Consider the following 17,377-nt stretch of genomic DNA (forward strand, 5'->3'; position numbering starts at 1 on the left):
CGTGTGCTGTATCCGCGTCTAGATGCATCGACGGACGGCCCTGCAAAATCTCATCAATCGACGCTGTCGCGATAGCGACTCATTAATTCGATTTGCAGGATATCACTACAGTGCACTGTATCATACCGAGACAGCTAACTGTCAGACCCCATGCCCGTGTCGCGCACTCGCCCGATCATAATAGGCGTCATAATACGCCCATGATACACGCACCGAGGTATCACGAAATACTCCTCTAAACTCCTCTGCTCTGCTCCCATGCCTATATAAGGAGAGACCACGGCCTTCTCCTTCTTCATCCCGTGTCAACCAGCCCTCTCAAGCTCAGCAAAACCCGTCTCTGAATCCACTCCTCTGTTTCTTGGATACACACATACACTGCTGTGCGAGTTGTGCACTAGCTAGACGTTCTCTGTGTGATCCCTCTGTTTCTGTGACCATGGTGGTTCTTGCCAAGGGTGAGCTGGAGCAGATCGCGCTCCCGGCGGTGCACAGGGCGGCGCCGCCGCTGGCCGACGTCCCGGAGGTCGACCTGGCCGCGGCGTGGAGCGGTGGCGCCGAGGGGAGGACGGCCGCGGCGCGCGCCGTGGCGGCAGCGTGCGAGGAGCACGGGTTCTTCAAGGTCACGGGCCACGGCGTGCCTGTCCAGCTCCTGGCGTGCGTGGAGGCCGCGGCCGCCGCGTTCTTCGCGCTCCAGCAGCGGGAGAAGGAGGCGGCCATGTCGGCCGCAGCGCCGGGCAGCCCGTTCGGGTACGCCAGCAAGCGGATAGGCAACAATGGTGACCTCGGGTGGGTCGAGTATCTCCTGCTCGGTGTCACCGCCGCCGGCGCCTCCACGGAGGACCGCTCAGCTGACGCGCCATTGTCCGTGCCAGCCGAGGAAGCAGCGCCGTCGGAGTGGCGCTGCTCTTTCCGGTGAGTGCACCCTCTACATATCGTCAATGGCAAATTTGAATTCTTGCACGTACGAGTGACATCTGTTTACTTAGGACCAATATAAGTAGGCAGTAATAGTGATTAACCGCGTAGAATCAAATTCCATTTCGCGCAAGCAGATTTCTTCCTGCTGTATACAAGCACAAAAGAATCTTCCAATGATAAAACAGGTTAGTAACATGGACACACCAACGAGCTTCTCAGTCGATTTAGGCATTGACGAGGTACCTTTTTTCTTTCCGTTTTTCTTCCACGACCAAAGTAGAGATGTGCTTAATGTTGAATATTATGCGTTGGTTCTACCTTAGAAATCTTGATCTGACGGCTCAAACAAGCAAGAAATACAAAAAAAAAAAGTTGTTCCTGCACAGAAAATTAAGCTATGATCAGTTCCAGGCCAATGGATCTAGCCTAAATGTTTTTTTTTTTTGCAACTTTAGAGCCCACCAATTAGGGCATGTCTACGTCTTATATCAGTTCAAAGAAGTGCAAATTAAGAAAAATATTAGTCAATTAGGGTATGTCTACGTCTTATCAGTTGAAAAAAATGCAAATTAAGAAAATCTTAGTCAATTGAAACTTAGCAAAAGCTACTAGTAGCATAAAGTAATCATGTTGATTGTTTAACAAATAAATGAATTGTAGCAAGGCTTTAGCACGAAATTGTGCATTCTTGTTAGAAGAAAGAGAAAAGGTGCTAAGTGTGATGGGTTGGTCCCCCTTGCCTTAATACAGGCTCAATAAAACAAGTGTCTGACCAAAGAAAGAGTCCAGGTCATTGCGCAAGATTGTCTGACCAAACAAAGACTACAGGTCATTGTGCAAGCTGGAATGTAGGCACTCAAACCTTTTTTTCCTTTTCGCCCGATCGACCCGTAGATCTACATGCCGTTTCTTCACACCATTGGAGCACATGGTGTATTCAGGAGTAAACATAACAGCACAGCTAGTGAAAAGATGCGTCGCAAGTAGCACGTGCAGTTTCTGAAGCGGAAGCAACAGTAGGGAATCTGAATCTCTGGCTGAAGCAGCTCATCCATCGCCCCGTTCTTGTCCCTGATATTTTGATTTTCTTAGAGTGTGTGATGAATTAAGTTAATTTAGCTCATCGAATTCCAGTTGCAAACTATATTGCAAGCCATACCTAGGACAAAGCATGAATCAATTTAACGTTTCATGTTATTTTTTCTCGGTTGCAACTCTCAGATTTATGTTGAGACACGTGGCTAGCATGAATCATGAAATAATCCAATGGCATGAGGCATTTTCTTGGTTGCGACTCATGTGTAAGTATAAATCTCAGTTGCAACCTCATATACAATTAGAAAAATCTCGGTTGAAACTTATGGCTAGTAGAAATCACGATGCAATCCTATAACCTAGGAGTCGATCTAGAATAAAAAAAAAGGTGTCAAATTAAGCTAATTCCCACTCAAACGAGAAATTAGCAAAACCAATTAATCCAATGACCAAAACGAGTATATTATTTTTTCGAAAGGTGTTGAAAAAGCTGACATAATATAAAACTTTGAGAGCTGGCTTACTGTTGCAAGCTTTGCGTGGTTGCTGATTCGATTTTAGTCTTTCTTTTCTCTTTCCCTGGGCGCACGTGTGCAGCTGTGGCCTACGCCGAGCTGGCCTTGAATAATGGGACTTTTCCGGCCGCCGTCCGAATCTTTTCTGCCGCCCATCCCCCATGCGCGCGTGACCACTAGCCTAGCTAGGTTCAGCATGGCATGACAATGAAACGATTATGATTTGCGCTGACACGATCGAGTTCTTGGGCCTGCAGCGATCTCCTGAACGAGTACACGGTGGCGGTGAGGAGGATGGCCTGCTCGGTGCTGGAGCTGATGGCGGAAGGGCTGGGCATGGCGGAGAGCAACGCCTTCGCGAGGCTGGTCCTGCACGAGGACAGCGACTCCATGCTGCGCGTCAACCACTACCCGCCGCGACCCGAGCAGAAGCAGCTTCACGGCGGCGCCGGCGGTAATGGCAGGGTGACCGGGTTCGGCGAGCACACCGACCCGCAAATCATCTCCGTGCTCCGCTCCAACGCCACCTCCGGCCTCGAGATCGCGCTGCGGGACGGCTCCTGGGTCTCGGTGCCGCCCGACCAGAGCTCATTCTTCGTCAATGTTGGCGACGCACTGCAGGTACTACATATCCTGTCTATTTCTTGTTCTTCTTCTTCTTCTTCAGAGCTGTTCGTTATCGCAATTAGCATGCAAATCCGTTCGCTAATGCAGCATAAAAAAGGATCAAAAGTACCTAAACTGGCCCCATTGTCTGATGTCTGAGTGGATGTCAAACGGGCAAACCATTATTGAACACGAGAAATCCGGGCATGATTCAAAATGTTTTCAAAATTAAAATCATGTAGTAGAGCACAGAGCTGGCTAGCCTACACGTCAAATCGACGACAGGTAGTACAGTGATGACCCGTCACTGGTAACCGTGCACTCGTCTCTTTTCCAGGCAGCCAGCCCAGGTGAACTGAGGTACACAAACTTTTCTGAAAGAAAAATGTCGGGATCGCATATGGGCCATGCCAAGTCCTTTTTTTTTTTCGAATGGATCACAACTAAGTTCGTATGGGACACTAGAAGCTGCTTCCATCTGTTCCATATGAAACTATTTCATCAACATAATTCAACAGCCGGGAGATTGGTTGCTGATGATCCAACGAAAACTTTGCTTGTGCCCGCAGGTTCTGACGAACGGGAGGTTCAGGAGCGTGAGGCACCGGGTGATGATGAACAGCATCCGGTCGCGGGTGTCAGTCATCTTCTTCGGCGGCCCGCCGCCGCTGGAGACGCTGGCGCCGCTGCCGGAGCTCGTGGGGGAAGGCGGCCGCAGGCGGTACAGGGAGTTCACGTGGCGGGAGTACAAGGCCTCGGCCTACAGGACCAAGCTCGCGGAGAACAGGCTCTGCCACTTCGAGACCACCATCTAGCAGCTTAGTAGTTAGTACAACGCGATTGCTGTGTTTTTTTCTTTTTGGTTTGTGACGGGGAAATTGAGTCTTTGTGTGCAAGGTTTTTGCTAGTGTGTTCGTAGTGGTAGCTGGTATATATGCCGATGAATGCTTTCGTGCTGCAGAGCAGTTTTTTGTAGGTCCGGTACGTTTTGAGTGCTCAAGCTATGCACAAGATGCTTAGCTATTTTAAAAATTGGGAATGCTTTGGTGTGTGTTCTGTTCTTCTCAACGCAGTATTCACGAGCGGTGGCAAATTCAGCATCCGACAGTGGACAATCCTTGTTCAATTGTGTTTCTCTGATTAAATCGACTTAATAGCACAAAATTACCGTAATTAAGGCAAAATTTACAAAATGGTATGGCTTTACATTTTCGTAGCGTAAATCTACTAGTACCTTGGAGGAATTTTTTTGCAATTTGAGCAAATGACCCGTTGAAAGCAACTTGACAGTAAAACTGATGGGTAGGCCTAGCTTTAACATACCAGGTTTTAGGACAAACACATGGTAGTTTTAGAAGCGTCGTGCATTAGCATTTCAAAACAGGGAAAATCACGCCATAAAACAAAAGTCTAGAGGAATCAAGTCTCTCTCGCCATGAGTTAGGGTTTAGTTGTGGCGAGAGTGCGATAGATTTCAACATGACCTATTTGCACTTAGGGCTTTGAAGGGGAAAACTTAAACTGAAGTTTAAGTACAAGCTTTGAATTCAAATTTGAATTGTAAACAATAATAGAATAAGTTACAACATTTCAAACTTAGAGAAATTATAGCTTTATTGTTTTTTTTATAATGGACGCTTTATTACTTATGAGAAGCAATTACACCCGACCTCTGCATAGCTAAGATGCACACAACTGTTCAAAAAGTCTCTAAGGTCTGTAGTGATAAATAAAAGTTGAATTACATATGAAACATGAGCATGTGTAAGATGCCTAAGATGAAGGCGGAGGCCCAATTCGTAGATTATGCTGCCACCCATGTAGGAAAAAGTATCCCTCGTCGTGTCCTCCAACCGTGTACATGCCTCCATAAAGAGATCTCGATTCTCCACCTTTTGTAGCGCAGACCATGAACGACGAGTAGCGGTACATTGGTAGATAACCTGCAAAAGAGAACAATTTTTATCATTAAAAACTTTGTCATTTCTACACAGCCATAGCGACCATATAATGGCAAACGCCCCTACCCTAATAAACGTTTCATATCTGTGATCAATACCATGAAGCCAATTATCAAAGATATTAGCCACACTAGTCGGGGAATACAGATCAGAAGCTACTTGGATGCATGACCATATAGACCTGGCAAAGCGACATTGGAATAACAAGTGTTTAATCGTCTCGTTGTGATGACAGAAAACACACTGCGTACTCCCATGCCAATTGCGTTTCACAAGATTATCTTTGGTTAGGATTACTCCTCGACGCAGATACCACCAAAAATCTTAATTTTGAGCGGTATTTTCATCTTCCAATTTTTGTTTTGTTTTTATCAACTGATATTTCGGTTGGATAATTGCATTGTACAATGAACTTATAGAGAACTTTTCATTGGACTGTAAATTCTAACGAAATTCATCATGCCCTTCCGACAACTGAATGGACTCCAAACGTAGAAGTAAGGCATTCCATGGAAGAAGTCGCGGACCGATTAAATCCCATCTAAATGTCACTGTCGGAGGTGAGGTTGCCATTACTAATGCAATAGTATCACTTTTGCGACGAACAATGTTGTATAACACATTAAACATTGTCTTTACAAGATTCCATTATATTACAACAATAAACAATAAAAAGGAAATTACAAGTTTCCAAAATAGAAAATATAAACCAAAATCTAAATTTATAGTTACTGTTTCTTCTTCTCTACTTCATTTACATCACCATCTTCCATTCCTTGATCTTGTATAACCTGCACACACAAAAGATAAGAAATGCAAGATTTTTTTTTCGATAAAGGGAATATATTAATATCAAGAAGATACCAATTACACCCAGCCTCTGCAACAACGCACCACCCTAATGGCGCTACGGATGCACACATCCAAAAAAAGGAAAACAAGACTAAGAAACAAAAGTCCCGCTACAGTATCTCGGGCCTAACAACAGCAATACATCCACCGCCAAGACAACACCTGAATTACAGACTCTCCAAAAAACGACGCCTCCAAGAAGGGAACAATGCTCAAACACCATCGTCGCCCAATCAAAGATCTTAGGTTTTCACCCTGAAGATAGTCCCCGCTCTCAAGACAATGCCTCCAGCAAGGCCATTGCCAGGCACAACCAATTAAGGCCAGACCTTGGGTTTTCACCCTGAAAGGTAGGACTCTGCACTTCACCTGTGTTGTCGCCCCCACTTTCATACCGCTGTTGTGAAGCCTGGAACACCAAGCAAGTCTCTCAACAGTACAGAGACTTGAACCTCCCTTAGCTAGTCCTCCCCTCCGGCCTTCATGAAATTCTCTTCTTCCGACTTTCATCATGGATCCATAGTCACTTGATGTCAACACAGAAAAATAGCTTCGCGCCGCTCCCTCTAGAACCAATCGGTCGGAATAAAAGCATGGGTGCGCACGACCGAATACCTCCAATCCAGCAAACTCCAGGCAAAGCACTGTTACATTCGCCGGCGGAGCCTTCCGGAACTCAACCCCCCGGCCAGATCACGAGTCCAGGCCTCCGGTAGGTCCTCCTCTTCACGCAATAGAGGCCCTAGGACCGCCGCCTTTATACAGGTCGGACCCCCACGTCGGCGACCATCCCGGGATGGCCAATCCAACCCTCCACCGGCGTCACCATCGCCGGCTTCCATGCCCCTCCATCTCTCCGCTGGATCATGGTGATAGATCAAAAGATCCACCACCACCAACCGCAGGTCGACCCTCTCCGGCGTAGAAGAGAGCCACCTCCTCCGTCGAACTCAAGGCTGCTGCCCCGGGCGCCCTCGTGACGCGGAAGAAGCCCGAGATCGCCTCCACGCACCGACGAGAGGCGGGGGAGGGCATGGCGCAGACCGAGGGCCTGGCCGCCGCCCACCACCAGCCCATGCCGGTGTGCTGCGGGTGGAAGCCTACGGGAGGGGAGGGGGACCGCAGCGCAAGAGCCGCCGCCGCCCATCACCATCCGCGCCGGCCGCCGCCGCGAGCGTCGAGGAGGGGAGAGCCCATCCACCGTCCCCCACGTCGGCGAGGAAAGGCCCCCGCCGCCGCCGCCACGCCCTGAGGGTCTTTGCCCCGGCGGCGCTACCGGCGGCGATTAGGGTTGGGGAGGGGTTCGGGAGAGGAGGATTACAACAAATGCAAGATAAGTGGAATGCCAAATGAAATTCAAATTTAAGTGGAACCAAGGATAAAGATGACACTACCGAGCTGATCCGCAACAACTTATGAATCAAGCTATGTGACTAGAACACAGGCTGCTCACGCCAAAGGCAAAAAAGAGTCACCAGGACACATGTCCAACATTGCCTAATTTCTATTATAGCTACGGAATTATTGGACATAGTGAGAAGGCATGCCCAGCAAGAACCAGAAGAACATGTTCCAGTCAGTTTGGTCCATGGCTGCGTGAAATCCAAACGAAGAGAAAAATAGGGTTTCAAGCGATGGAGGTAATTTATGGAGAAGCAATAGTGCAGGCATCAATAACATTAAACATGGCAGTGATGGTCCATCATGGAGGAAGAATGCACCAGGTAGAGAGGATGAGGAAAGATCGAAACAAAGGGAGGAAAGAGAGGTGACGAGTACTCTTAAAATGAACCAGAGACCGTGGGCGGGAAGAAATTGGTCTTTGATGAAGAAAAATGAGTTACTGGAAATAAGATGAACACTGAAAAAGAATTTGGGAATGGAGGAAAAGAGAGTATTATCAACGAGAAAGAAAGAGAACAGGTTGCAGAGGGGCGAGCAAGCGAGAAGTCTGACCACAAAAAAGAAGGGTCTGATATCACATTAGAGAGCAAAGAACAGAATTCAGCGAAGTTTGTAACACATGGTACGTTTAAGCGCAAAAAAAATAAATAAATGGGAAATACCAGACTCATCCTTTATTTATAGAGCAAAAGAAGAGAAACCCTGAATTTACGGATGTTGATGAGTGGACATAATTAAAGAAGAAGGCGAGAATGGAAGTTAATGGGGAAGAAGAGAAGGGAGAATTCACCACCTCAAAAATTATAAACGTTGGGCTGCAGGGACAACCTGACGGACCAAAATGAGAATATCAGGTTGGAACTGCCGGGGTTTGGGGAATGGCTCGGCAGAACTGGAGAGATTGAAGAAGATGCTTGGCATGGGAAACATGATAGTTAAAGATTGTGAAGGAAAGAGTGGTGGACTGGTAATGATGTGGAAGAGCAATATAAATCTGGAGTTATGTAATTTCTCAAGATATCACATAGATGTTGAAGTGGTGGAAGCTGATGGTTTCAAATGGCGGTGTACATGGATTTATGGAGAACCAGCAAGGGATAAAAAATGGAAGACATGGAAATTATTAAGAATCCTCAGCCAACAATCAAATCTTTCATGGTTATGCTTAGACGACTTTAACGAGATACTTTATAATCATGAGAAGAAAGGAGGTCCTGCCCGAGCACAATACCAGATGGAAAACTTCAGTATGGCTTTATATGATTGTGTTTTACGTGATTTGGGATATACGGGTGATAAATACACATGGCGGAACAACAATCACAATACCAACTTTTATATTAAAAAACGGCTGGATCGGGCAGTAGCTTCAAGAAGCTGGTGCTCATGGTTTCTGTCTTACCATGTTCTGAATGGGGACCCCTACCATTCAAATCACCAACCAGTGACAGTTCTAGTTCAAGGGTCAGCCTTTAGAGTAACTTGCATTAATTGGATGCAAAGGTTCAGATTTGAGGCCAAATGGTTGCTAGAGGAAGACTGTGAGAATGTAGTCAATAAGGTTTGAGCTGCAGCCAGATTGCGATGAGACCAAAATGTGTCTGAAATGCTAAAAACAGTAGCCCATGAACTCCATGATTGGGATACTAACATTCTTGGAGATTTGCCAAAAAAGAATCAAATCACTGAAGCAGGAGCTAGAAAATGTAAGACATCAATGAATTAATCTAGAACAAGTTGCACGTGAACATTTCTTGAAGGATAAATTGGACCGATTGGAACAACAGTGTGTCACCTTTTGGCGACAAAGAGCTCATGTAAAATGGCTTCAGGCAGGGGACAAGAACACAACCTTTTTCCATGCATTTTCCTCGGAAAGGAAAAAAGAAGAACACTTTGAAGAAGCTAAAGACTGAAGATGGTCGATGGGTAGAGGGAAACGAACCAGTAAAGGAGTACATTCAAAATTATTTTTTAGGATCTTTTCTTCCATGGCAAGATATGAGAATGAAACTGTCTTGCAATATGTCCACCCAAACGTTACTGCTGAAATGAACAATATCCTTTGTGCCGAATATTCATAAGAGGAAGTCAAAACTGCACTTAACAATATCGGTGACTTAAAATCCCTTGGACCGGATGGGATACCATCGGTGTTTTACGAACGCTTCTGGCATACCGTGGGAGAGCATATCACAGAAGAAGTACTAAATGTATTAAGGGGAGGACAGATGTCGGAACATTGGAATGAAACTCTAGTGGTTCTTTTCCTAAAAAAAATGCAAACGCAAAAACATTGAAGGACTTGCGATCCATAAGTATATGCAATGTTATCTACAAAATGGAGTCAAAAGTAATTGCCAACCGGCTAAAAATCATACTCCCTGATGTTATATCCCCAAACCAAAGCGCCTTTGTGCCAGGGCGTATGATATCAGATAATATCTTTTTAGCTTATGAATTGACACATTTCTTGCAGAGAAGAAAAATTGGTTCAGTCGGATATGCTGCGCTGAAATTAGATATGAGCAAGGCATACCACTTTGTTGAATGGATTTTTTGGAAGCCATTATGCACATACTTGGTTTTGATGGTAACTGGATTCAGCTAATTATGAAATCCATCACCACAGTGAGATACCAAATAAAGGTAAATGGGGACACTACAGAAGTTATTATTCTACAAAGGGATTTGAGACAAGGGGACCCACTTTCCCCTTATCTTTTTTTTATTATGCGCGGAAGGTTTCTCTACAATGTTATATGATGCCGAGCAGAATGGAAGATTGAAGGGGGTCAAAATTTGCAAGGATGCTCCTAGTATCAGTCATCTTTTATTTGCAGATGACTCACTATTATTGATGGAGTCTAATGCAAGCAACGCTCAAGAGGTGAATCGAATTTTGGAAATTTATGAATCTTGTTCTGGCCAAATGATTAATAAGGAAAAGTCTTCAATCCTACATAGCAAGAATACAAAACCGTGGCAGAAGGACAAAGTGAGGCAAGCATTGCATATTTTACCATAAGGGTTAGCCTCAAAGTACTTGGGTCTCCCAACATATATCGGAAAAGAAAAAATCAAAGATTTTCAGTTACAGAAAGGAGAAGGTGTGCAAAAAGTTACAAGGCTAGAGGAGAAGATGTTATCAAAAGCCAGGAAGGAAATATTGATAAAGGCAGTAGCTCAAGCCATCCCATTGTACACAAGGGCTTGTTTCGACATCACTAAATCTCTGTGTGATGATCTAAGCTCAATGATAAGGCACTATCGGTGGAGCCAAATGGATAAAAAATGCATTGGGTTCCTGGAATAAGTTGTCGAAGCCGAAGAAGGATGGAGGACTGGGATTCAGAGATATCTACTCGCTTAACCTAGCTATGCTAGCAAGGCAAGCATCGAGAATTATTCAGAACCCTTCATCCTTATGCGCCACAGTTTTGGCAGCAAGATATTACCCAGGCAAATCTCCCTTTGAAGTTACTCTAGGTAATTGCATATCTTATGCATGGCGAAGTATACTCAAAGGATTTCAACTTTTGAAGAAAGGCATCATTTGGAGATTTGGCAATGGGAAATATATTAAGGTTTGGATGGATCCCTGGATCCCACGTGAAGGGACAAGAAGAGTTATATCTCAAAAGGGAATACTACCATAACTATGGACAGAGGTGAGGGTCTAACCTGAGGTAGAAGGAGGCTGCACGGAGGAACTCTTTCTTCTTAGGGTTACAGAGATAGAAGCACCTTATATAGGTCAGGACTGGGCTGGGCCAGATGGGCCACAACAGAGAACAAGAAGATAGCCCAATAGATACACCAACAGTTATCCAACACTCCCCCTCATGATGGGTGATAAATATCAATCATCCTCATCTTGGCATAGGCAAGATTACACTCCTTTGATCCCAGTCCTTTTGTTAAACAGTCTGCCACTTGTTGTCTTGATCTCACATAAGCCAATGAGATAATCCCTGCATCAATCTTTTATTTAATAAAGAATCTGTCTATCTCCACATATTTAGTTCGCTCATGCTGGACAAGGTTGTTTGCTATGTTTATGGCAGACATATTATCACACCACACTTTCAAGCTCCCTAGTCTTAAATTTTTTAGCTCTCTTAGAAGGTTTCGTACCCACAACATTTCACCCAGGCCCTGCGACATAGCTCTGTACTCTGCTTCGGCTGTTGATTTCGAGACAACAGATTGTTTCTTACTTCTCCATGACACCAAATTTCCTCCAACAAAAACACAATACTCTGAGGTAGATCTTTGATCATCTAAGCAGCTAGCCCAATCTGCATCACAATATCCATCTACATTTAGGTGTCCATTACTTTTAAACCACAATCGTTTTCCCGGAGTGCCCTTCAAGTATCTCAAGATTCTTTGAGCTGCTTCCAAGTGTCCATCCCTTGGGTCATGCATATAGCGACTTACTACACTCACTGCAAATGATATATCTGGTCGCTTGTGGCATAAGTATATTAGTCTTCCAACAAGTATTTGATATTTATCCTTGTCTATGGGTTCTCCAGACTCTGCTGTAATTTTATTATTTGGTCAATAGGTGTTGAAGCCACTCGGCACCCCAGCATGCCCATATCATCTAAGAGATCTAATGTATACTTTCTTTGAGATAGAGATATCCCTTTTGACGATCTTGCAACTTCTATTCCAAGGAAGTATTTAAGTATTCCCAAATCTTTCACCTCAAAGGCTTGACTCAAGCATCCTTTCAGTTTTGCGATTTCCACATCATCATCTCCCGTGATAATAATATCATCAACATACACAGCAAGGATAGTGATTTTCTGCTCAGAATGTCTGTAAAATAAGGCATGGTCTCCATTGCATTGACCATATCCCATGCCACACACCACTTGTCTAAACCTGCCAAACCAGGCCCGTGGAGATTGTTTGAGACCATATAGAGATTTCTTTAGTCTACATACCATTCCTTTAGTTTCAGGTCTGACAAATCCTAGTGGCATCTCCATATACACCTCTCTTGAAGATCAACATGCAGAAATGCATTTTTGACATCAAGTTGATGCAAGGGCCATCCGAAATTTGCTGCACAAGAGATCAATATTCTGACAGTGCTCATTTTTGCCACTGGTGCAAACGTCTCATCATAGTCAATGCCATAAGTCTGACTATATCCTCTTGCCACAAGCCTTGCCTTATACCTCTCCACTTTTCCTTCTGCATTTTGTTTTACAGAATAGATCCACTTACAGCCTACTGTATTCTTTCCTTTAGGGAGATATGTCAACTCCCATGTTTTACTTTTCTTCAATGCCTCCAATTCTTCCATCATTGCATTGCACCATCTCGGGTCCAACATGGCCTCCTTCCAATCCTTAGGAACAGATACAGTTTGCAGCGAAGCAACAAAAGCCCGAAAAGAGGGTGACAATGCCTCGTAATACATATAATTTCCTACATCATAGTCATCATAATTAAGTCGCTTTGGGGGCCCAACTTTTCTTATCCCTTTCCTTATTGCAATTGGCAAGTCTAGGCTATTATTGGACTCAGTCTGAGATTGATTCTCCTTAGCAGAATCTAAACTTGTGCTTCCTTGATTTTCAGGTCCAATGGGTTGCTCCCCTGCCCCTGGTCTTGTTGCTCCCCCAGTGCATCTACGTGTTCCCTTTGTACTTGTCTTCTAGAGTACACAAGTGGATTCTGCAGCCATCTTTGTGGTGGTACGGGTCTAGGAGGTGTAGGTGTACCAGGAATTGTAGGAATCTCCGCAACAATAGGACTTTGTTGATGTTGTTGTTGGTCACCATCTTGCTGCTCTTGATCACCACCTTGCTGCTCTTTATCACCACCTTGCTGTTGCTCCCCCTCTTGAGCATCACCAAGATGGTCAAGCCCCTGGAACAAGCCACTAAGATCACTCTCACCGTCATAAAATGGTTCTGACTCGCGAAACGTAACATCCATGCTCACAAATGTCCTCCTGTCAGTGGGACTCCAACACTTGTAACCCTTCTGTTTGGAGGAATAGCCAATAAAGATACATTTGATAGCCCGATGATCTAGCTTGCCAACAAATGTCCTGTGATCCCTTACAAAACATGTACATCCAAAGAGTTTGGGTGGTACAACAAAGTCATTGTTATTTAGAAGGAGTTGGCAAGGAGACTGCATACCTAGAATCTTTGAAGGCATTATGTTGATCAAATACATAGCAGTCATAACTGCCTCACTCCATAAGAATTTGGGAACATTCATGGTAAACATAAGAGATCGAGCCACTTTAAGGATGTGCCTATTCTTTCGCTCAGCAACTCCATTCTGGGGAAGAGTGTCAGGACATGAAGTCTGGTGCAGTATACCTTGCGAAGATAAGAAAGCAGCAAAAGGTTTGTTGATATATTCAGTACTATTATCAGTTCTGATCACTTGCACCTGAACATTGAATTGGTATTTCACATAGGCACAAAAACTCTGAAAACAAGTGAACACTTCATCTTTGTGACGCATGATACGTCCAAAATGTATCTACTTTCTCGAACACTTTTGCTATTGTTTTGCCTCTAATTTGTGTATTTTGGATACAACTAACACAGACTAACGCTGTTTTCAGCAGAATTGCTCTGGTGTCTTGCTTTTTGCAGAAATTCAACTTTCGGGAAAATCCTCGGAATTTATATCAATGGGCCTATTTTACAAGAAGACTCAGGGAGCCAGAAGGGCAAGCCAGGTGGAGGCCCGAGGGCCCCACACACCAGGCCGGCGCGACCCAGGGGGGGCGCGCCGCCCTAGTGTGTGGCCCCCTCGGCTGGCCTCCGACGCCCCCCTCTGGACTACTTAAGGGGTTCGATCTAAAAATCGCGAGGGGGAAGTCGAACTCGCCAGAAACCCTCCAGTACGTCGCCACATCGCGAAACTCCATCTCGGGGACCAGAAACTCCGTTCTGGCACTCCGCCGGGACGGGGAATTGGAGGAGATCATCGCCATCATCATCACCGACGCCTCTCCATCGACCATCCATGTTTCCCCCATCCATGTGTGAGTAATTCCCCCGCTGTAGGCTGAAGGGGATGGTAGGGATTGGATGAGATTGGTCATGTAATAGCATAAGATTGTTAGGGCATAGTGCCTAGTGTCCGTAATTGGTACTTTGATGATATTGTTGCAACTTGTTATGCTTAATGCTTGTCACTAGGGCCCGAGTGCCATGATCTCAGATCCGAACATGTTATTATTTCATCATGATATGCATTGTTTTACGATCTTACCTGCAAGTTGTATACACATGTCGCTGTCCGGAACCAAAGGCCCCGAAGTGACAGAAATCGGGACAACCGGAGGGGATGGCGGTGATGTGAGGATCACATGTGTTCACGGAGTGTTAATGCTTTGCTCCGGTACTCTATTAAAAGGAGTACCTTAATATCCAGTAGATTCCCTAGAGGCCCGGATGCCACGGGCTGGTAGGACAAAAGATGTTGTGCAAGTTTCTCATTGCGAGCACGTACGACTATATATGGAACACATGCCTATGGATTGCTTTGTACTTGGACACCGATTTATTATTATCTGCAAATGCCCTGCTTTGATTGTTACATGAGTTTCTCTCATCCATGCAACGCCCATCATCCATCCCTGTGCCTACAGTATTTTAATCCTGCTGTTTACTATAATTACTACTGCTGTCTCTGTTACTCTGCTGCTGTTATTTCACTACTGCTACTGCTATAAAACTGTTGCTACTGATAAACTCTTACGAGCAAGTCTGTTTCCAGGTGCAGCTGAATTGACAACTCCGCTGTTAAGGCTTTCAAGTATTCTTTGTCTCCCCTTATGTCGAATCAATAAATTGGGTTTTACTTCCCGCGAAGACTGCCGCGACCCCCTATACTTGTGGGTTATCAAGACTGTTTTCTGGCGCCGTTGCCGGGGAGCATAGCTTTATTTGGAGGTTCACTTGGATTGATATTGTTCGCTGCAAATTCTCCATCATGGTTAAATCTCGCGATTCTAAAGTCGCCATATTACCATCCACTACAAGAAAAGGTACAACTCTGAGTACCTCTGCTACTCTTGATTCACCATCTGTGATAAGTCAACTTGTTTCACCGCCGCAAGCTTCACTTGCTGGTACGTCTGCTGAATCTGAAAATTCTCATAATATTGATAATGTTTCTGCTGTGCTTGATGATAGTGGTTCATTGGGATCCTTTCTAGATGCTACAATTTCTAGGTCTAGACAAATTGAAAATGCTGAAACTCCTAATGAAAATGCTGCTACACCTGTTAATTCACCTGAACTTGATTATTCTAGTGATGATCCTGATGAGGATTATGTGGAGATTAATGATGATTTTATTAATAGATGCAATGCTACTGCTGATGCAAGAAAAATTAAAAAGTTTCTCGCACAATATACTGTTAGACATAAGCTATCTCCCGATCCTAAATTTGCCACATCTCCTATATGCATTAAGGATAAAGATTATTATTTTTCTCTTGATCTATCTCATATAGCTATTGTTGAGAAAACACCCTTTTGTGGTACTGAAAAAGAAAGTGCTGTAGAACACATGAATGAATTTTCTTCTATGAGTAGCTTGTTTTCTGATGATGTCAAGATGCGTACTTATTTCGTTGCTAAAATTTTTCCTTTCTCATTAAAGGATGATGCTAAAACTTGGTATAATAATTGGGATTTCTATTTTCGTGCCCTCAGTTCCTTAGTTGTGCTCAGTTTTCCCCAGCTCCTTAGTTTTTCCTCAGTTTTCCCCAAGTGCTTGTTTGAAACCCGCAGAAGGCAGCTCAGACGGCAGGATTCCCGTTAAGTTGACCGCTCCGTGCTGACGTGTGGGGTCGCGTCGTGTGGGCCCGCATCGCGTGGGGCTGATAGAAAGGGACCGCGTGGGACAGGACGAGATAGCGTTTGGTTGCACGTGAGCAGGAGCTGGATTTTGTCTCTCTCGGCCATTGGCATTTCCCTTTTAACAGTACCTTTTCTGCCTCCTTCTCTCTGCCTTTTTTCACCTAATTAGTATCAAATCTAGAGAAGCTTGCATTTCTGTCTTTCTTCAATTATTATTTGTGCCTTTTGGCCCTCGTTGTTTGCCCAATATGGCAGCAAATCTAGTAGGGAGCCCAATCTAGTACTCCATCTAGTCCATATGTATGTAGTTAAATCTAGAAGCAAATCTACAGGGAATGTACGATAAATTCACAAGGTCATATAGTAGAATAGGGATAGATAATATAGATAATAAGCTGCATTCAGCAGCCAAACATAGTAGGGTTCGAGGTTCTTCACAAAGAAGATGTACCATCATACTAACAACATAACAACGAGGGATCCCTAGCTAACAACAAAGGGATCCCAACAACAAAATGGAGGAGGCAGCAGTAGCACACGTCCAGGACTCCGCCTACCCCATCTGCCTCTGCCTCCACTTGTTGCTCCCCTTGGGAGCCTTGGGCTTGAGCGGAGGCATGCGCCCGCCGGAGATCTCCACCCGCTGGATGCTGCGGAGGTGCATGCCGAGCGCCAAGTGCTTGGCGCGGAAGGAGTTGGGGTTCACCGACGCGCCGACCTTGGGGTTGGTGTGGCCGATGTTCTCGGCATGCGTGAGGACGCAGTTGAAGTCAGTGCCGCCGAGCCTCCTAGTGCAGAAGGGGCACTGTAGACACCCTTGGCGACGTCGAGGTAGGAGACGATTGGCCGACCTGCAGCCTCCGCAGCACTGGCGAGTCTTGACATCATGGTCCTCGTCGTCGCTGCCAGACGTCGCTGCCGAATGACTGATCCATATCAAACGGGAATTTATTAGTGAATGAGTTGGAAACGTGCATGATAACAAAGTTAGGAAAAACAGAGGCAGCCTCAGTTAGAGTGGACACGATTATATGTCTACAGGGATGGTGTAAGCGAACCAAAGCTCATGCACAACAGATTTGTACACAGAAATGGTTCGCTGAACCCTCCCTGTAAAAATCTGTGCCCACCGATTCATCATAGGCAAAGAAACAGATTTCAGATCTGAACTTGAACACATTCCAGATTATTTGCAAATTAAACGGTTGATATCTTTTGATTC

General features: G+C 45.0%; 1 protein-coding gene across 1 annotated transcript; it reads left to right on the top strand.

Moving 5' to 3' along the window:
* The first annotated feature begins 233 nt into the window (after positions 1 to 233).
* LOC127295998 (gibberellin 2-beta-dioxygenase 3) lies at positions 234 to 4,128 on the top strand. Its single transcript, XM_051326021.2, has 3 exons — positions 234 to 915; positions 2,729 to 3,092; positions 3,647 to 4,128. Exons 1-3 carry the CDS (start codon positions 440 to 442, stop codon positions 3,890 to 3,892), a joined length of 1,086 nt encoding a protein of 361 aa, XP_051181981.1. The 5' UTR covers positions 234 to 439; the 3' UTR covers positions 3,893 to 4,128.
* Positions 4,129 to 17,377: the final 13,249 nt, after the last annotated feature.

The sequence above is a fragment of the Lolium perenne genome, chromosome 1 (assembly GCF_019359855.2).
Source record: "Lolium perenne isolate Kyuss_39 chromosome 1, Kyuss_2.0, whole genome shotgun sequence".
Classification (NCBI taxonomy): Eukaryota; Viridiplantae; Streptophyta; class Magnoliopsida; order Poales; family Poaceae; genus Lolium; species Lolium perenne.

Excerpts from the sequence above, each read along its gene's own strand:
- LOC127295998 (XM_051326021.2), top strand. The coding sequence starts at position 440 with ATGGTGGTTCTTGCCAAGGGTGAGCTGGAGCAGATCGCGCTCCCGGCG. Across the intron at positions 916-2,728 it reads GAGTGGCGCTGCTCTTTCCG|CGATCTCCTGAACGAGTACA; the intron begins GTGAGTGCACCC and ends TTGGGCCTGCAG. Across the intron at positions 3,093-3,646 it reads ATGTTGGCGACGCACTGCAG|GTTCTGACGAACGGGAGGTT; the intron begins GTACTACATATC and ends TTGTGCCCGCAG.